Genomic DNA, 22030 nt, shown 5'->3' on the forward strand with positions numbered 1-22030 from the left:
TTGCCTCAACTGTACGCACCGCGCCACACGGGAACAGATGCAGGTTGAATGGGGAAAGAAAGGTTGATGAGGGCGGCGTCCCTCACCTGGGAAGACTTAAGGGATAACACGTCTGAACCAGCAACTTTTCAGCTCTTTTGTCTCTCACACACACATTTTTTTAGTGTTCATTTGGGAGCAGCAGAAGATAGGAGTGAGACGCAGAGGCAAATGTAGGTGTTGTGCCGAGAAGGGAAGTCAATAAATGAAGATGAAGACAGCTCAAGACAAATGGAGAAGGAGAACTAAGTGGGCACAATCCCTAAGGTGGATAGAAAGCAGTTTTCTTTCCCAGGGATAAGAGCTGAGTGTGTGTGTGTCTGTGAGTGTGTGAGTGTGTGTAGATGAGAGGATTGAGTTCTTGTGTATGAGAATGGGAGCATGTGATTGTGCTTAGTGCAGTTAGAGCCGGGGTTTCCCCCTGAGACGCTCTGCAGAGGGAAGAGATTTATCCCGACCACAACAACACACTCCTACACAGCTAGATAAATGTGGTAGCCCTTCAAATTTCACACACACACACACACACACACACACACACACACACACACACACACACACACACACACACACACACACACACACACACACACACACACACACACACACACACACACACACACACACACACACACACTCTTCTGCGCGATTGTAAGCATAATTCATGAAGCTCTCGGGGCAGGGCAGCGTTGTCTTGGCCTTTTAACAATTTGTCTTTCACGCCACTTTGCTAGTATGCCTGCGTGTGTTAAAATGAATGTGGTGAGTGTGTGTGTTTATACGTATTCAACACACAGACCCCTTAGTGTGTGTGTGTTTGAGAAGATGTGGCTCGGACACGTCCCCTCTCAGATTAATTGAATCCTTCAGGAGAGAAAACAGGCCCCTTAAGAGAAAGCACAAGGCACCGCTGCCCTGCTGCAATAAACCTGTCGGAGGTAGACAAACGACACACACACACACACACACACACACACACACACACACACACACACACACATGCATATGACGCACACACAGCTGTCAAATTCAGGAGTGATAGGCCTGTGTGTGTGAGGAAAACGAGCGTGTCGTGGCATGTCGAAATACCCGAAGCATTAGCTAAGTTGTTCACTCCCTTTAAGTCAAACAACACTACTACCACACACACACACACACACACACACACACACACACACACACACACACACACACACACACACACACACACACACACACACACACACACACACACACACACACACACACACACACACACACACACACACACACACACACACACACACACCCACCCTGCGTTCTGTGTCAGTATCTGTCCCATTACATAAGCTTTATAATATTCCTCCCGGGCATAACACATAGTTAGGATTTTAAAATGTGCAGCGACATGTTGGAGACACTCGGAACAGGTTTGTAATGTGAGGGTGAACTCTAATTTGACAGTTTTATGTGATGTGTGCGTTAGTCAGTTGATCAACCTGATCGTTTTCACACCTGCCTTTTTTATTTTGAAATAATAAGGATATTCCAATACAGTGGTAGCTTCTACATTTGAGTAAATGCAGCTCTGAGGTTACTGATGTTTTCAATGTGCGCTGACATCCCAGGAAGAGTCTTGATTAATGGATTTCTGCCCAAAGAATATTTTTTTTTAATATGTTGATTCTGAATGCGTTAAATTCTTTAAATCTCGTATTTGCGTACTCTGCGCAACTATCTAACTAGGGCTGTCCCGAATACCATTTTTCGGGCTCCGGATATTCGGGAGTAATTGGCAGCGAATATTCGGCCCGCGTGGGGGGGTGGTAATCAGCAGCGAACCGCTTCAACGTGTGTATTTCAGTTTTATTCACGGCATTCATTTTGTTATTCTACAGTATTGTTTTATTTGTTAATGTAACCCAATTTGTGTTCTCTCAAATTGAAAAGGATATTGAATTGTGTTTGTTACTTTCGTTGCGTTGTATATGTCTTAAGTGTAATTTGGCTTGGCTTCCTATTTTATATGGACATGCTTTTATTTTGAAGGAGAGTTAGCGCTGTTGACAGGAAGTTGTTGTTGCTATGGAAACAACGTGACGGAGATTCACGGAGAAAAAGTAATATCTACATATAAAGACGGAGAAAGTAAACGATAACGTTTATGGGTAAGTGTTAGCACTTAGCACTAGGGGTGCAACAACTAATCGACTTAATCGATTAAAATCGATTACCAAATTAGTTGCCAACTAATTCAGTCGTCGATTCGTTGGTGACGTCATCACGTGTGTTTTACGTGCCGTTAAGCTCTAACTTTAGTGGTCTTTTTATCGGTACTGGAGACATTTAAAAAATATGTGTCATGTATTATTGCTACAAAGACATTATATCGCAGTCTCAGTGTCGCCAACTCGTTTCTAATATGCAAAAAGGCAAACAAATGCATCTATGATGTATTTTCGATCTTTCTCTCCCCCGCCTGCTTGCGAGGGGGCGGGGCAGTTTACACACGGGCAGCTGCTACATGCAGCAACACACACACACACACACACACACACACACACACACACACACACACACACACACACACACACACACACACACACACACACACACACACACACACACACACACACACACACACACACACACACACACACACACACACACACACACACACACACACACACACACACACACACACACACACACACACACACGGCGGAGAGAACGCGCTCCGAGGTGGTTACACTTTACCCGTCTCGATGTGGAGAATGCTCGTTGCCAAAAGTGGAATAAGAGTTTAGCATGTAAGGGCGGTAACACGAGCTATTTGTCTAAACATTTAGCAAAAGTGCTCCACATCCAGACGGAGGAATGCACCGGGTTCCACTGTCTTTCTAGTAGCTCTGTAGCCCCATCCACGAGGAACGTTTCCACGTCAGGTGTTATGTATGCTAGCAGCAACACACGGAGCTAACTACATTATACAAACATAATGATTAGAGGTAACAGAGTTATTTGCGGACTTTTGGTGACAGAGCCTTCAGTGTGGCATCCCCCACCCTCTGGAACTCTCTCCCCCCCGAAATCCGCAGCGCCCCAACCCTGGACATTTTCAAAAAAGCCCTCAAAACGCACCTTTTTACCAAGGCTTTCCCCACTGTATAGTTAGTTTAATAGGTTTATTTTCCGCTACTTCCCCCCCCCCACCCCCTTAACCTGTCTGCCTTTTTCCCCTACTCCCCCCCCCCTACCCGACTTGTAAAGCGACCTTGGGTTTCCTGAAAGGCGCTATAAAAATATTATATATTATTATTATTATTTAGTTTGTTAAAGTTTCAGCTATTCTGTTTACAGTTCTGTCATCAGATTATTTAATACGATTTGTTAAAACACTGTTGTTTCTTTTGATGTGAAATATTATTTATTTAATTTGAATAAAAAGCAATGTTAGTTTTGTTCACAATTTAAGTTATTTCAATAATATATGTATTTTGGAATCAAGTATTCATCTTTATTGTCTTCATTGTTAGTTTCCACATGCCTAAAACAACCTCAAGCTAAATCTAAAAGTTGATGGCTAAATAAGAGCGTTTGAGAAATTGTGCAAGGCGTACAGTAATAGTCCGAATAGTCGATTAATCGTTTCATTAATCGATAGATTAATCGATTATCAAATTAGTCGTTTGTTGCAGCCCTACTTAGCACCCCCCGAAGAGGCACAAGCTCTTACGTTGATATGGGAGATTTCAATAAATTCAATTTGGCAGCCGCAGTGCAGCGCGAAAAAAACCGAATAACGAAATTGAAACCCGAATAGTACTCCAACGAACCAACGAATATTCCGGTACAGCCCTGTATCTAACAGTAACACTTAATTTTTTTTCGATAACATGAAGAATTACACTTTTATCACAAGTCAAAGTCGGGGTTTTTGGAATAAAATAAGGAAGAAGGGTCTGTTTATTGTGTGCATTGTTTTAGATACTCAACTTGTTATGAAACCGTAGACCACAAAGAGTTGACTGTGCTCCTTTGGGTCTCTGGGAACACGTTGGGATAAATGTTGACATAGATTAAGTCATTACTTCCCAAAGAATATATTTAGTATAATAAGGAAAAATCTTAAGTTTTAAAATCTGGTAAAGGGCAGTTATAAGCCACCGTTAACCTTGTTTTCTCACTACTTGCATAACTTTGATATTCAACTTGTTATGAGTTCAAGATTTTGAAAACGTGATTGCGCTCCATGTAAAAATGCTAAAATGTTCTCATACTAGCCAATATTTAATCTTCAGGCACATGTTGGGGTTTTTAGTTTTTTCATAAATATATGGGAAATGTCTCATCGTTCTAAAAGCTTTGAATGATTTTGAACATTACTTAAGATCTGTGGTCTGTCCAGCCCAGAGAACTGATCCAACAAAGGAGACGTTAGTTGAGGGGCACAAATTGGTTTACCCCACTCGTATCCCTGAGAAATGTCCTGTTAACATGCATCACATATTTAAAAATAAATTCCTGTCAGTCAGCAGCACAGTTGTTTAGTCTCGTAATGCCTCTTAGGTTTATGATGAACATTAAACCCGAAGACGACCAACCTTGAGCTCCAAGTGCACATGGAGCCACCATTTGCTCCTGAATGTATGGGCATGTGTGTGTCTCACTGCAACTGTGCATGCCATTCTGTCTGAGTGTGACAATGCATGCTTGTGTGTGTGTGTGTGTGTGTGTGTGTGTGTTCTGCGCCTGTTGCGAGCGTGTTTTCCATTTGCTGGTATAGAGGAGTGTGTCAAAATAACACCTGCCGTCTTCACAGGAGATTTCTGAGCAACAGCACGGCACAGCGAGACTCAAACACACGAGAGGTGTGTTTCTATTCAAATGATCGCATTCGTTAAACATGAGAATGGTGCAAAAAGAGAAAGTATGTTAACTTTGTATTTTCTATCGTTGAGTTGAATACATTGCACTTTTTGTAGCAGACTGTTCTGTTTGAATTTAAGTGAGATATCTCCATTTAGCTGCTTTAGTTTTAGGTGTTTTTCACTTGCTTGGTTATTTAAGTGGAAAGGAGGTCTGTGCTCGGACATGAGTTTACATTTTTTTAGTTAATGGTTCCGCTTAATTAAAAAAATACACACACAACAGATAATAAATGATAAACAGTGAAGGAGGGGCAACAGCAGGGGGTCCGCGGGGTCTTAAAAAGTATTAGAAGTTGATAAATCAATGTAGCAAAAATTAAGGCTATTAAAAAATATTAAACCGCATATTCCAAGGTGTTAATTTTTATAGCTTGTTTTCACTAAGTATATAAATGGTCCAGAGAGGTTGTGTTCTACAGTCTGCCTGAATGTAATCATGGCGTAGGTGTGTCGTGTGATTCTGTGTAGTTTATTGATGGCATCCCGTTGGGTTTGACGTCGTCTGAACAGGACGTCGCGCGCTCACTGCTTGATAGCGCGAAGGTCCGTTTACGCCGGTTGTTAAACAACATCGTTATGGGGAAATGCAAGTCTGCGTCCAAATGGTTGGAAGATAAGGAGGAAGGACACTCAATACTGAATATAGTCAATGTGAGGTGAAGTGTGTCGCCAAGGTAACCGGTTAAAACTCAAAGTGGCGATGAGGTCTTAAAATGTATGGAAAGGGTCTTAAAAAAGGTCTTCAAAGGTTTTACATTTGACTTCAGGATTCCTGCAGACACCCTGAACAAACCCATTGGGGTCATTTCAAATCTCCACCTAAATAATGTAAAAAATCACATTGTCATATAAAACACAAGATCAATGTACAAACAATTTCTTAAATTCAATAAAAGTGGCAAGAGTTAGCATTTGAGCACAGACTGGTTCTCTTGTGTCAAACTCAATGGTTAGTTAAATGTGTTTTTGGTTAGAAGCCTGAAATAAGGTCTGGGGTTTAACACAAGCATAAGGTACTACATTACATTTGTACTTCTTGAGATTGCATTTACGTATTAAATATCATAATGTGGTGTTAATATGTGGAGATGATCCTGCTGAAGAAAACCTGTGTGTATCATAACCTTGTGTTTGCCACAGATCTTATTTTCTGCAATAGTCCAAAAAGCCAATGGCAAAATCCCATATCTTTCCGTCGAGTAATCGCTGCAATGCTAACTTTCAGGTTGGCCTATAAAAATACATCACGGTATAGGTAGGGCTGTACCCGAATATTCGTTCGTTGGAGTACTATTCGGGTTTCAATTTCGTTATTCGGATATTTGTTTTTTTTTTTTTTTTTTTTCGTTTTCCCCCCGTTATTTTTGTCAAATTGAATTTATTGAAATCTCCAGTATCAACGTAAGAGCTTGCGCCTCTTCGGGGGGGGGCTAACACTTAACCATACACGTTTACTTTCTCCGTCTTTATATGTAGATATGACTTTTCTCTGTTAATCTCTGTCACGTTGTTTCCATAGCAACAACAACTTCCTTTCAACAGCGCTACCTCTCCTTCAAAATAAAAGCATGTCCATAAATAGGAAGCCAAGCCCAATTACACTTAAGACACAACTGCAACGAAAGTAACAAACACAATGCGATATCCTTTTCAATTTAAAAGAACACAAATTGGGTTAATAATAACTATAAACCAACAATACTGTAGAATAACAACATGAATGCCGTGAATACACCAAAATACACGTGTTGAAGCGATTCGCTGTTGATTACCCCCCCCCCACGCGGGCCCAATATTCGCTGCTGATTACTACCGAATATCCGGAGCCCGAAAAATTGTATTCGGGACAGCCCTAGTTATCGGTGTCTGCTGTAAAAAAGGCTTATAATAAAGTCCAGGAGGCAGGAGGATGCTCCCAAGGCTGGTAATTACTGACCATTATAGACTCCATGCTCTATACTTATTTACACCATATAACAGACTGTGACACGACTTGTTTCCATTCAACTTCTGCCTTTACATCTTCCCAACATGTCTAACTGGTTCCTGAACTTTAAACCAGTTGCCCCTGTTAGTAACGAGCAACACATGGACCTGTGTTCCAGCTAATTGTGACATAACCTTCCTTGGCATAGTCCAGATTAAAACTCAAAATGTCCGTTCACTTCTGTAACTAAATAATAATGATAATAACAAGATAAGCAATTTAAGTCCTAGATTTTGAATGATGTGGAAAGCCCACTTAGAAAAGGGTCAGAGGATTGAAACATGTTAACTGAACGTTTTGGATCATTTGGTTGCGGCATACATTCGCAAATGGAATATTTGTATACCCAGAAACTACTAAAGAAATGGGTTTCTGCACCACTAGTGTGATTACATCAGTGGCATGCAGCTGTATGTGGCACGGACGGCAAGACGGGTTGTTTTCTAACGTTAACTTGTTGCAATATTGTTTTCCTTACCAAATGTAGACATGTCGTAAGCAGACCTTGAGAAGTTGAGAAACTGAGCTCACAAACCACATAGTTCCCTCTAAATAACTCGTTAGGCAGGACAAACAGACTTGTTTATGAAATCAACAACACACACACCACGTGAACCCACACACCCCTCAGTCATAAAGACAGATACGAGTTTCCAGACATGATTGCAAAACCCACACATCCTTTGTGTGTGTGTGTGTGTGTGTGTGTGTGTGTGTGTGTGTGTGTGTGTTGGTTACCCGTGTCAGAGTGCTGGTTAGCTGAGTTTTATTGTTTGAATGTTTTTCTTGCAGGAAATAAAAACCAGAGATCAATAGAGATTCCCCCTCCAGCTAACCCTGCTCTGAGCACCACTGATGGATAACAGATGGGTTCACAGAGTGTGTGTGTGTGTGTGTGTGTGTGTGTGTGTGTGTGTGTGTGTGTGTGTGTGTGTGTGTGTGTGTGTGTGTGTGTGTGTGTGTGTGTGTGTGTGTGTGTGTGTGTGTGTGTGTGTGTGTGTGTGTGATTCTGCTGTGTGTGTGATTCTGCTGTGTGTGTGTGTTTGTGACCGACATTTATACCCATGATTTCTCTCTTGTATTTTTAAGGCTTACAGTACACGATCCAGTATGTTTCAGTGCATCTTGGATTGACCTCTTGTGATTTTCCCCGTGTGTGTGTGTGTGAGATTTTTCCTTCCGTATCTCCGCTTTGATCTGGAGATATGTTTCTTACGGGAATCTGAAAATGGAGACGTGTTTGGGAGTCATAGATCGTGTTTCGTGGCAACTTGTTTATCCCAATATGGCAAACTAACTGTCTTGTGAAGTGGGAGCCAAAGTGTGTGTGTGTGTGTGTGTGTGTGTGTGTGTGTGTGTGTGTGTGTGTGTGTGTGTGTGTGTGTGTGTGTGTGTGTAAGCGGGCACAGAGTTGTGAGGAAGGAAGGAAGGAAAGGGCTGAGAGAAAAGAGGGGACGTAATGAAAGAGTAACTCCAAAAACATTTAAAGAAACATTTCCCTCTCGGCTCCCATTTGGATGTTGTTTCTGGAACGATGAGAGCAAATGTTTTCCTTTGTGCTCCCTGCCCTCCTCTTCCTCCCTCACACGTCCCATGGAGGGAATTTGGGGATTGTATTTTTTTCCGAGCACTGGCATGATGTGTAACTGTGGACTGTGTAGCTGTGTGTGTGTGTGTGTTTACTCTTTGCACACATGGGTAAAGGGCCTGGAGGCGGCTGTGAATCTGAGATTGATCCATACTCTAGTGGGTCATCAACCAGTGTGTGTGTGTGTGTGTGTGGCGCCTAAAGGATTTAAAAACTGCCGACATGCTACCAAGGCTTTAGCATCCTTGGCAGTAGGGCTTCACAGTTTATAAAAAATGTTATATCTAAATTGCAACAAGGCCAATGGAATATTCAAATAGCATGAAGCTGAATATTTGTTACAATTTAATTTAATGAAGTATTTTGGGTCTGCTGAGATATACTGGCTCACACATCTTATCCTCCATACTTCTTGAAGAGGCCATATCGTGCTTTTCTTGGGGTTCCCTGTCCTGCAGTCATATAGGTTTTAGTGCATGCTCATAGCTTGAAAGGCTAAAATCCCAAAGTTCCCTCCAGAGGAAGTTTCCCAAATCTCGCAGCCCTACTTGAGACGTGTGAACGTGTTCTTCTTGGTGTTCATCGATGGGGGATATGTTGCTTTTTCTGCCTCACACACACCTGGTGACAATTAGAAATGAGATTTTAAGTGATTATAATGAGTTGGAACAACACTGTTGGCACGTATCCTGTCACACACACATGGAGGGGGTGGTGGAAAGGTGGTGGGTTCAATAACTCCCATTACCCAATTATAAAGAAAAGTCATGACGGGTTTGGTCATAATGAAACCTAGAGCCACGTTATGTACGACTTATGACGAGCATAAAATAATAATGTGTTTTTAACCCAGCAGAATTAAATATATACGAGTTGTCGCTTTTTATGAGAAACATCACTAAAATGACTTTTGATGAGATTAACATTTTATCTTTGAGACGGTATTTATTTTAATGTTAAGAAACAATATTCAGTAGAAGTCAAGTTAAATAACCATCTCAAATGGGTTAAAATGTGTTTATTACAAATGCTACAGTTTTGAATTAGTATGAATTATAATGAATGTATTATAATGCGAGCGAGAGCCTTGGCGAGGTCCACTCTCTTCCATCACCAACAGCATCACGGCTTGCTCCGTATCACATCTCTATGAACTCACCAAGCCTCTCCTGCTGCACCAGTGGTTGCTGTAACGTTAGACCTCACTGACTTGTGTCACCAGTAGCAACAGGTTTCCACAAAAGACGTCTAATCCTTTCAGTTTAAAGTCACCAAATAATGAGGTGCATGGTTCTCCTTTCGCAGCGACGGTGCCACAAACGGACGAGACCGGACGAAGTAGTGAAATCACTTCAGTGTGTGAATAAGTCTCCGCTCTGATGAATAAGATTGTATTATTAGAGAAAACACACCGTAAGTTTTCTGTTTTTGCTGCCTCAGCGTTCCACGAGAGAGAGAGCAAGAGAGAGAGCGCGAGAGAGAGAGAGAGCGCGAGAGAGAGAGAGAGAGAGAGAGAGAGAGAGAGAGAGAGAGAGAGAGAGAGAGAGAGAGAGAGAGAGAGAGAGAGAGAGAGAGAGAGAGAGAGAGAGAGAGAGAGAGAGAGAGAGAGAGAGAGAGAGAGAGAGAGAGAGAGAGAGAGAGAGAGAGAGAGAGAGAGAGAGAGAGAGAGAGAGAGAGAGAGAGAGAGAGAGAGAGAGAGAGAGAGAGAGAGAGAGAGAGAGAGAGAGAGAGAGAGAGAGCGAGAGAGAGAGAGAGAGAGAGAGAGAGAGAGAGAGAGAGAGCGAGAGAGAGAGAGAGAGAGAGAGAGACTAACTGAAGGTTAATCACTGTGTGTGTTTGCATATTCCCAGTAATTGGCGTGATTCTGTGGTTTCTTATGTATGTGATCTTGTGTGTGTGTGTGAAGCTCCTGCAGTGTCTCTGACTCAAAGGGCATTCGCTACAAACCCACACAAAACTGACACACATGTCAGTGATCATACAGCGATGCAGCACGCACGCAAACAGGGAGAGTCTTGATACATCTTGTAAGCTAGGAGTGTGAAAACATCTACCTTCACTGCCTTTTGAAGAAACACACTGCATTTCTCCTGCGTGTGTGTGTGTGTGTGGATGCCTGTGTGATTAATTTGAAAGCTGCATTTGCTATTGATTTGAAAGTGTGTGCGCATAGGCGCTGAGGGGCCGCGGTTTTAATGTACTGATTTAGATGCAGTGGAAACTGCGCGCACAGCATGTCCCACAGATTCCCACAGGACACACACCACACACACACACACACACACACACACACAGCCCCTTCCCCCTTCCCCATATACAGACGGCACCCTTTCCCCTACACACATGGTTAGTTTTATCAGGGTAATGTGTGTGTGTGTGTGTGTGTGTGTGTGTGTGTGTGTGTGTGTGTGTGTGTGTGTGTGTGTGTGTGTGTGTGTGTGTGTGTGTGTGTGTGTGTGTGTGTGTGTGTGTGTGTGTGTGTGTGTGTGTGTGTGTGTGTGTGTGTGTGTGTGTGTGTATATAAATATGAAACCTTTTCCATCTCTCCGGACGGACGTTGTGATTGGAGGACGGTTCAAAGGTTCAAAGTTTATTAATGGTCACACATGCAGGCGGGTGGAGCGGTCTAATAAAAAACAATCGATAGCGGCATCAGGCTGAGATGTTTCGCGAGGATTTGTCCTGTCGATGTTAATGGGGGCGTCACTGTGTGTGTACACACACCATCGGAATGAAAGGGTGTGTGTGTTGAAGCCAGCACTTTAGTGTTATCTTAGTAAAACAACTTAACTGCTGCTTTTAATAATAATAAAAAAGATTATAATTCTTTGTATCCTTTCTTTTCACAACTAAAGTCAACAGAGAATTGTTGTTCTTATCGAAATTTAAGTATTTTCCGTTGACATTATTGCATGTTGATATCGTCACTTTGTGTGTTTAATGATGTCAGTTTCGTCTCGCCATAGTTTCCTCTTAGTCATGGGGGAAAACCTTGTTAACGAACCTATTCAGTCATCGTTTTCTTGACTCATTGACATCAATAAAGTCTGCGGCACAGGCCGCAGCAGTCAGAGTAAATGTTAGATTTGGACGTTGGTGTCCTGCTGGGCAAACATGGTCTCATTCACGGCAGAGATGAAATATCTGTGGATCACAAACGAGAAACAGTTTGAAGATACGTGCTGCTGAATAACTGTTTTATGTTTGATCTGAAACCATTACCTAATCTTAACAATCAGCAGGGAGAGAACAGCTGTCATGATAATGGTTTAAGTCATTTTTCACATTCTCTGGTTTGTGTTTCTGTAATGGAGGATTTGGTGCTTACATCATCTTAGCTTGTAGGAGCCAAAATGCTGCGGTAGTCTGTGTTTATACTTATATTATCTTCATTATTTGTTAACACCACCCACACTTGTAATTGGTTGTTTCCGGGGATTGTCACATGGTGCGGTTAATGGTATTTAGGGCACCTGGTGGAGGTTTGGTAGCATGACAATGGAGTGCCGCAGTGACGCGTCCTAAAACCCGGAAGTAAGTTAGCATTTTACCGCTTCCGGTTCCTTCGACAAAAAGCAACGGGATTTCTCCATAGTTTAGGAAAATAGCTGGAAATAAGGTCTGTGGTTGAGACACGTTGAAGAGACGGATCACGTTTTGTTCTACGACATTAAATCCATCAGCAGTAACTAACCCTAACCCTAACCCCGCTGGTGATTTCTGAAGAGTTGAGGTGTCTGAAAAACGATGGTTGTTACCGAGTGGCTGAATAGGACTACAGAAGTTGTCGAGGCCGTTTTACGTCATTACGCCGAACACGTAAACACTCCTCTAAGTTTCTTTGCCGTGTTCTGCTTGAAAGCAAGTCCCTGCCTCCTGCAGACTGTTCAAACAAACACTTCAACTTGTTCCATTTAGAGTCTGTATTTTTGAATATGGATCTTAAGTCGGCGTGACGTTGAAGCAGCGACCCTGCTGTAGTTCCTTTATAGCATAACGTTAGCATTTTGCTTCTGGCGACTAGATTTATGATTAGAAAATTATAAAAGTAGGATAGACATGTGGAGATTATCCGGCTGAACAAAACGTGATCCGTCTCTTCAATGTGTTTCAACCACAGACCTGATTTCCAGCTGTTTTCCAAAACCCTACGGAGAGATTGCGTTTTTGTGGAAGGAACCGGAAGGAGTTTACTTCCTGGTTTTAGAACGCGTCACTGCGGCGCTCTATGGGGGTTAGCTTAGCTCTGATATATTTTGTTGACCGTATGATTCTGTTTTGTTTTTATCGTTTCGATTTACAATATTAAATATCCTTAAAGCATCGAGTTCAGTACAGACTTAATTATTTATACGATGAGCGAAGTTTAGCCGTACTGAATGGGAATAAAGCCACTTTGTTATTCTTCAGTGCTGTTTGAGACTGACTGGCGGTCTTCTCTCTCTTTTCTCAGGCGATGCCTACTCTGCAGGCTCCAGTCCCTTCCTGTCTGGTTACCACGGCCCCTCCCACCTGACCTCTGACCCCGGGTACCGACCGGCCAATCCCAGCAGTCTGCAGATGGCTCAGCTCTGGGCATCACAAGCTCACGAAGGTAAATCACAAGAGACGCACCGATTGGTTATTCATCAGCTGATCAATGTTTCAAATAACAATTTTGATGAGTTTTTCTGTTTCTTTTTTAAATAATTGTTTTCTCTTATGTGTCGAGGATACAGTTTTAGCTTTGAATGATAACTTCCTAAATATAAGTTTAACAAAAGTATTTTAGCCTGCTGTATAATAACAGACACAATGAGAAGATTTTAAGTACCAACGGTCAGGTTGTTAGACTGTCTCCATATTTTATTACACTAAATCCTTTGTATGATAATAAGACATGTTTTAATAGCATTTCATTTCCTTTAATACAATTTAATAATTACATTATATAAATGCAGAACAAGCTCTTCAGTGTTACCCCTAGGGTGGAGTCATAGCAGCGGTGCTAAGGCCCAGCAAAATGTGAGCGCGGAGCGTGTGGAATTTTTTAGTGCGTGCGAAGTGCGCCCCGCCAATATGTTTCTGTGTCTGCCAGCACAAGAAAGGCTCTTGAGGCCTCGTGCATCGTCACGGCTGCTGTCTTCCTGGTCATCTTAACTGTGTTACTCTGGGTTGCATGTAAATGAGCTGTGCGGGTGCCCTGACGTGATTGGCTGCCATCTCCTGGTCCGCCTCCTGAAGATTGTGATTGGAGCACGCCGGCCCGACGCACTCAATCGCAGCGCACACCTGCTGGAGATCACTACAACGCTGGGGACAGCTATCACTCGGGAGGCTCTGTTGCAATCGGACGCCTCACTCATCTTGTTCCTGTGGACACATTAAGCTAGTAGAGTGTATTTTACTATTTCTGACCCGTGTTTAGTGTTGTGTGTTAGAGGTGTTTAGTTATGTGTTGAGAGTAGTGTGTGGTGTTATGTGTTGAGAGTAGTGTGTTTTGTTACCACTTGGTTAGCTGTATTTCCCCGCAGCCTCCTCCGATTAGTGGTGATTGATTAGTGATTTCAGGTGTGTGACCTTTGGAGTCCTCCTTCTGTTAATTAGCGGGATACCTGCGACCTTTTGGCTCCTTTGTTTGGCTTAGGCAATTTTTTGTTCCATCTTGTTGTACACCAGTGATCACCAACTGGCGGCCCGCGGGCCACATCCGGCCCGCCAGACATTCTCATCCGGCCCGCACGACGGGGGAGACTGTGGCGTTGGCGGAGTGGTTACTGCATTCGCCCCCCACCCATTTTTTTTTTTACAACGTCTCGTGAGTAAGGTGCAGTACCGGAGTCCAACAGAGAGGCAGCAGTTGCGGGACAGAGTAGACTGCGTACTGCGAAACCTTCCCTGCCTTGAACAAGAATTGATCCTTCGTTGTGAAGAGTCTGGTTAATGCGCTCTGCACCACAGCAGTAGCCCCGCTGCGACAGAGTCCAACAGAGAGGCTGGAGCTGCGGGACAGTAGCCTCGAAGCAGGGTTGGGTTGTAACGGAAAACATAACGGCGTTACGTAATCAGAATACAAAAGTCAAGTAAGCTAACTGCATTCAGCTCGCGTTACATTTGAAAAACGAGTAATCTGATTATAGTTACTTTCGTAAACCTGAAGTGAATACATTTTGGAATACTTATTGGAATTATTGGTGGAAAAGTTTCCTCACAAAATGTAATATTCATTACCGGCAGAACTGTGTGCACACTGCACAGCGCTGCAGCATGTGAGGGGGGGTGCAGAGTTTCTGTGAGGCCCCGCCCCCGCACGCAGATGAGAGAGAGAGATCTCTTTTAAAATATATTGAAAGTTAGAAACGGAGATGGTTAGATAAATTGTGCAAGATAACGTTTATGTAGCATTTCTTTATTGTCGAAATGATGACATTTATAACGGGATGAAATCAAAGTGAATGGCCTGCTGCTGCTGAAGGCATGGGGCAAGTGACTGGAAACAGTTTTAAAAGTTATTACATCGTTTCAGATAATAAATAATAATGGTAATTCATTCTATTTAGGGGCGCCTTTCAAAGCACCCAAGGACACCTTACAATTCATAACATATTCCCAGGAAAGGTTTTAAGACAGTACAAAGAATGCAGTCCGGGTGATGTTTTTTATGTGGGGTGCAGATGAGAGAGCTGTCCAGAATGACACCAAGATGTTGTGTTTGAGTTCTTGATAAGCCATTAAAACAGTAAAATAAGTGTCTCCTGTGCACCAAAACATACCCATCTGTTATGGAAAAAGAAAGTATTCCAAAAGTATTCTAAAAGTAATCTGAATACATTTTTAAGACACGTAACTGTAACTGTATTCTGATTACTTTCAGAGCATGTATTCAGTAACTGATTACATTTACAAAGTAACCCTCCCAACCCTGCCTAGAAGTGATCCTTCGTTAGCGTGAAGAGTCTGCTAAGCTTTATGCGGTCCGCAATACCTGAGCGTGCTCCACTAGCACCCCCCCCCCCACTTCAAAATGATGGGCTATATAAAAATCGCTGGCCCGCGATAGTGTCTCTTGGATACATTTTGGCCCTTGGACAAATGTAGTTGGTGATCCCTGTTGTACACCTTCATTGTTATTTATGGGCGCAGTGTCTAATAGTAGCAGTAAGCTAACGAGAGGCTACGTTCAGCTGGTGAGTCGGGACAGAGAAAATGTCAGGAGTTTGGAAGTATTATAAAATTGAAAGTGAAGGCAGTGTAACAGCCGGATGCAATGTTTGCAAGGCGGAGACTTTTAAAAGGAAAGAGAAACTGCCCCAGAACAGTGAAAAGCTGAATTCATCGCGTTGGATGGCCAGCCGTTATCTGTTACCTTGTTTCCTCTTCATGCATTGCATAAAGATCGGATCGGGAAAAATCGGTATCGGCAGATTGTCAAAATCAAATGATCGGAATCGGATCGGGGGCAAAAAAAGGTGATCGGGACATCCCTAATGTTAACAGATTTTGCAATTCTTTTCTGTATCCCTACCGAGCAACTGTAATACGGCTCGACTACAAACAAATATTCGTAGTCCTGGATATCTTTGAAGATCCACAATACTTCTTCAAAATGTTATTTTAACAACTATTCAGCCTTTTAAACAAAATTGCGCATCCTGCATTTTTTATTATTGCACTTCTTCACACTGTGATTTCTGTACAATGGCAATGAATGGTGCAGGCCAGGTGTGTGCAGCCGTCTCATCCCAGCACAATGGAGAAACTCTGGCCACAGCCACTGTAGCATGCCACCTGTTGAGAAGATGTGTCGATGAAAGGAAAACATGCCCCTGATATGTATCATGGGTGTGTATGGGCTGTATCCCATAAATCACCACACACTCTTTACAACTAGGGCTCGGTTTTTCTGGGTTGCTACAGAATCCAGTTTGTTGAAGAAGCATCACATTTTCACTACATTTCTCTCACAGTTCGCTTTCGTCCAAAGCCCAGGAGACTCTCTTCTGTCTCTCGTTGCGAACGCCGCTGGGATCTTGTTCCATTTCTATCTCTTTGCTCCGAGCCGTGTCCTATATGCATCTCGTTTCCTCCGTCCTCCACCTGTCTGGTACTTTCGCCTGCCACGCGTTTCTGTAATCTATCTTCCTCCCTCTTGTTCTTTTAGGTCCAATATGCACTTTGTCTCCATCTGTAGCTCTCCTGCCCCACTTTCTCACTGCATCTCTGTGACCTACCTTATGAACACAGTTTCAGACTCTCAGGTTTATATCTCTGGGTCTCCACGGACCTCTCTGTCTCTTGTGAAGACTCGCTCTGCAGGTGATTGAATCTCTCCTCTGTCCCTCGTGTCCTTTCGCGTCTCCTTATCAAATCTCGCTGGAGTAGAAGGTCAGATCGATGGCAGTGTGTATCCCGCACTGCATTTCGGTAAGGTAAAGAGAGAAGGACGAATGGTTTCTATTTAGAGCTCATTTTAAAAACTGATCGCAGGGCTTACACAGATCCACTGCTTCCCAAACGCATCAGATTCGGTATGATTTCTATCTCCATTTTGCTGCGTTTGATTCACAGTTAAAGAGGGTGCACTATGTTTAAAGGGAATAATCGGAGGAGTAACTTCCTGGACATTTAGCTGGTTCCCTGGCAACTGCTCGGAGCCAAAAATAGTCTGGCACATCTCAGTAAACCACCGTAACATGGTGAATTTGTTCCGTTACACTTTGGTTTCTGTGCAGCTTATTCACTAGAGATATGAAGTGTGAAGGAGTGGAGCTTAAAGCCACATCCACAATCCTTTCCATCTATACTAACACGGCCGAAAACCTGCATCACATGACCATTCACGTACACTGGGCTTACGTGTGCCGATGTAAGCAGGACATATATTGCAGTTGGTTTCTTAGTTGCAGAACATACAACAAAGGAAGTTCAACCAGAGATTTCTTTGCCTAGAATGTAACCGCCCCTCAGCCCACGTCATAGGCTGAGGGGGCGGGACATCTCTAAGCGGTTGACCAATCACAACAGAGCCGGCCAGCTAACCAATCAGAGCAGACTTGGCTCTGGTTTCAGACAGGGGGTGAAAAGAGGCAGTATTATCACAGTAGAGACAATACATACTAATATGAACCTGAAATTGAGCATAGTAGCGCCCCTTTTGAACTTTAATGCAATCCCTGGCCCGGGTGCCTCCAAACACACATCCTGTTGCACTTCATATTCCTCCAACGAAGGGAGCGGATGAAAAGCTGATGTACCTTTTTAGGGCTGTGCGATTATGGCAAAAATCATAATCACGATTATTTTGGTCAATAATTCATTATTAAATACGATTTATTAATTGACTTTGAAAACATCCATTTATTGAACTTTAAAACAAATACAAATAATAATTTGAACAGTATATTTGTAACTATTGATTACCCTGAACGTATAATTCCACTGAAAAACCAATACAAAATAAATGATACATTTATATTTACATTTAAATGAATAGTATCAAAATAATAAATACACATAAACAAATCAACAAATATTTTGGCGCGCACTTCCACAAGCTACTAAACATATATAAATAAAAATAAATTAGATCAAATATGTTGCAGTGCACTGTCACAACCTAGCAAAGCAAAATAATCGTTTTTTCCGATTACCGTACTTTTCGGACTATAAGCCGCGACTTTTCCCCCCATTTTTTTTGTACAGCTAACGGCCACTAGGGAACCTCCTACATCTATGGATTTTACAGGTACAATTAACCACCTTTAACTCTATGGGCTCTATGACCGGTCCGCGCCCGCCACCTTTAAGCGGCGGCTCCAGCAGGAAAAGCTGGAGGCCGGAAAAGAGTGAGACAGGTAGCGCGCCAAAGTAAAAGTGGAACCGAGAGACAGAACGAGAGCAAGACAGACGGACAATTTAGCTGCTGCGGCTTATATGCAGGTGCGCTTTATAGTCCGAAAAGTACGGTATGTTGTTTTCGTAATTGTGGCAGGCCAAAATCGTAATTGCGATTAAAATACGATTAATTGCACAGCCCTAGTACCTTTTGTGCTCGACTTAAAGTTCATCCTGAATTGAGCAGTAGGTATCTGCAGCCAAAGAAGCTACAAGCTCTTGCTGGCTGAAGGATCCTCCAAATGCTCTGATACAAAGAGAGATGTTTCACAGCCTAAGAGATTCCTAATACCTGGTGGCTGGATCTAAAAGCCACAGTTACTGAAATCAAATCAAATCATTTATATAGCACATTTATAAACGATTTTTGGTCGAGCCAAAGTGCTGCACATATAATAAAAATAGCCTACAGTAGAGACACTTTACAGCAAATACAACAGCACAGATTGTTCAGAATATCAGTATGAGAAAACCGACACCCTCTGTCCTTAGACCCTCTGTGCTTAGACCCTCTGTCCTTAGACCCTCTGTGCTTAGACCCTCTGTCCTTAGACCCTCTATCCTTAGACCCTCTGTCCTTAGACCCTCACATCGTACAAGGAAACACTTCCGGAGAAAACCCACAGTTTAAGGGGAACATGGGAGAAACCTCAGGGAGAGCAACAGAGGAGGGATCCCTCTCCCAGGACGGACAGACGTGCAATAGATGCCGTGTGTAAATCGAAGAGATAATACATTTTACAGCATATAGACCGAATGTTAGGAAATGCATGTGTCTGTAATAGGAAGATGAATCCACAGGGATGTCAGCTGGAGATGTTTCCGTGCAGCGGTAAAGAGGAAGACTCTGGCTTTGTCTTGGATCAATGCTAGCTGTTGGCTGTGGTTGAAAGAAGCTTTGCTATAAGCAGGGGTGCACATCACTTTCTTGCCTTGGTTCTCAAAGGAGCACCTGGAGATGTTGCTGGGTGCTCATCCTTAAAATGAAATACACACCATAACCTTTGAGGGGGTCTTGACTTTATTTGCCAGACACACGGCACTGAACACACGGGCAGAGGTGAACACAGAACACACGTACAGAGGTGAACACAAGACAACATTAGCACGACCATGTAATCCTACAAGCTGTCATCCCTTCCCTCCTGACTGTTCTCCTCTCTGTTCTCCTGACTGTCAGACATGGTAGCTGATGATGTAGGCTTTCTTTCTCTCTGGTTGAGTCTGCGATTAGCTGCTTGCATCCACAAGTCAACAGCTGGGTTTGGGTCGAAAGTCTCTGTCATCTTAGACAAGTGGATGTAATCAAATAAGTATGTGAACATAACCAATAACCTACCATAGCCAATAACAAATTAATGTAACTTATTTTATTTGTGTTGTTCATTCATATCTTATTTTACCTTAACATTTATTTATTTATGCATTTTTTTTTATCTCCAGTTTTAAAGGATATTTGTGGTTACTGTCCTATAGTATACATTGGAATGATTTCAAACCTGTTTATCCCAATAATTATAAAGGAGTGCCTTGGAAATATGTGTTTACATAAATTGTGACCAAACCGTTTGAACTTAGACTAAAGTGAACTATCTAAACAGTCCTTACCTCACTGAGCTGTAGTTATCAGCCTCTCAGTCTGACTGGAGAGGACTCTCCTCCACATCATTGTAGACACATATTCTTCTTATATCCGTTAGCGCAGCTAGCACCAGATGCTAATAACAACAGCGCTGGTTCCAGTGCACCCTCCCTCGCTCGCTCGCTCGCTCGCACTTTGGCTGTGAGCTGCGGGCGCCAGATAAGCCAACATCCCCCATTTTCATCACTTACAGCGCCCATCGTACAGGGCGAATGAAACGTGTAACCGGGGTGAAAAGGGTGTTACGTTTACTTAATTATGAATGTTGTTACATCAGGGCCAAAAATTAGGAAGAGCGCAAACAGTCAAAAATGTTTTTCCCCTCCCAGAGCTGCCAGCGCAGCGCCTCCCCAGATCTGGCGCCCTAGGCGAACATCTAGCCAGTGCGACGGGCCGGCCCTGAGTTCATATGCAACTCGCATATATCTTTCTCTCTCTCTCTTCTCTCTTTTCTCTTCTCCCTCTCCCTCTCTATCTCTCTCAATGCTAGTACGCAAATGCGCCTTTTTTCAAATGACCCGGTGCTCTTTTTTTGGCGTGCGCACCAGTTATGTGCAGCCCTGGCTATAAACTCATCGCGCATGTCCCGTCACATCATTCCTCTTATATTTCCGTCCGCTTCTCCATTTCTGCCCCTCAGATCGGGAGGAGACGGCTTGATATTTCGGCTCTGCTGCCCGGCGGCCTCTTTGATATTTCTTGAAGTGGTCTGAGTGTGGGAGCGGGGAATGTCTCGCCCCCTCTGGGTGTTTTTTTCACATGTGGTGACACCTACCAGCCAGTATCAGAGTTTCAGTCCTGACACACAGATCCAGAGTCTTACACTCGGCGCTTGTCTTTATCTATATTAAGACCCGTCTCTGAGAGCAGCAGCTGGCTGTCGGGCAGACTCCCGCCCAACATTACACAACATTACATTGAAATGACGTTTTTATTCAAAGAGACTTACAATAAGTGCAATCCACCGTGAAAATACAAACAAGTTCATTTGCTTTTAATAAACCAAACCAGTGTAAGAATGTGTGTAAGATTCTTTTTTTAAAAAGTTCTACCTACCTGGGGTGTTGAGCTTCACCTACGACCAACTGCAATGGATACAACGGATTCAAGTCGGACTGGGTCCCCTTGTTTTGAAACAGTTATGAGACCCAGATGGTATTCTCCATTAATCACATTTTGTTTAAGTTCTCAAGGAAGACCCGGAGAACAAGTTGTTGTAAAATCTCATCGTATTGACCTGTTCTGTTTGTGTGTCTTCAGGCTACCCTCCCATACCCAGCAGTCTATACTCCAGCCCTTACCACCTCTCCCTGGGACACCTGGACCCCTCCTCCCTCCCCCAGCACCACCTCTACGACTCACACAAAGGTCAGCAATGTTCACAACAAACTGCTTCATTTAGTGTTCAGATTCTCTCATAATCCTGATCTATATAGATATATCCAGAGACGGCAAAAGTACACACCTCCTTTACTCAAGTAGAAGTACAGATACTCGTGTAGAAGTACTGACTAAACTTCTTTACTCAAGTCAAAGTAAAGAGGCTTTGAAATGTACTTCAGTAAAAAGTACCCATAACTAGCAGCTGTTTTAAAGAGTACCTGACCTCCCTTTATATCAATAGAACAATGATGTCATTGTTAGCTAATGAATGTTTCCATGCTGAACAACGGCAACATGACAACGTTTCCATTGGTCCCTCTTCTTTAGAGAAGACCAGGAAGTGATGGATACACGGATCGTGTTCAAATCAATAGCCACGCAATGACTCTAAAGAATAATGATCACGCACCAGACACACATTCAGACTAAAGGAACCAGCTGTTTGGGAAATGAGAGAAGTAGAAAGTACAAGTATTTGAGTTCAACATGTAAGAAGTAGAAAGTACAGGTATTTGAGTTCAACATGTAAGAAGTAGAAAGTACAGGTATTTGTGTTCAACATGAGAGAAGTAGAAAGTACAGGTATTTGAGTTCAACATGAGAGAAGT

The 22030-nt window shown here is 42.9% G+C and overlaps 1 protein-coding gene across 4 annotated transcripts in view; it reads left to right on the top strand.

Moving 5' to 3' along the window:
- Window positions 1–22030, top strand: part of tnrc18 (trinucleotide repeat containing 18) — an 86745-nt gene that overhangs the window by 6808 nt on the left and 57907 nt on the right. For all 4 annotated transcript variants that reach the window (XM_034089366.2, XM_034089368.2, XM_034089369.2 and 1 more), the window contains exons 3-4: window positions 12978–13118; window positions 21300–21407. In XM_034089366.2, coding sequence (XP_033945257.1) covers window positions 12978–13118; window positions 21300–21407 — 249 coding nt within the window. The remainder of the gene's footprint in view (window positions 1–12977; window positions 13119–21299; window positions 21408–22030) is intronic.

This window comes from Pseudochaenichthys georgianus, chromosome 8 (assembly GCF_902827115.2).
Source record: "Pseudochaenichthys georgianus chromosome 8, fPseGeo1.2, whole genome shotgun sequence".
Classification (NCBI taxonomy): Eukaryota; Metazoa; Chordata; class Actinopteri; order Perciformes; family Channichthyidae; genus Pseudochaenichthys; species Pseudochaenichthys georgianus.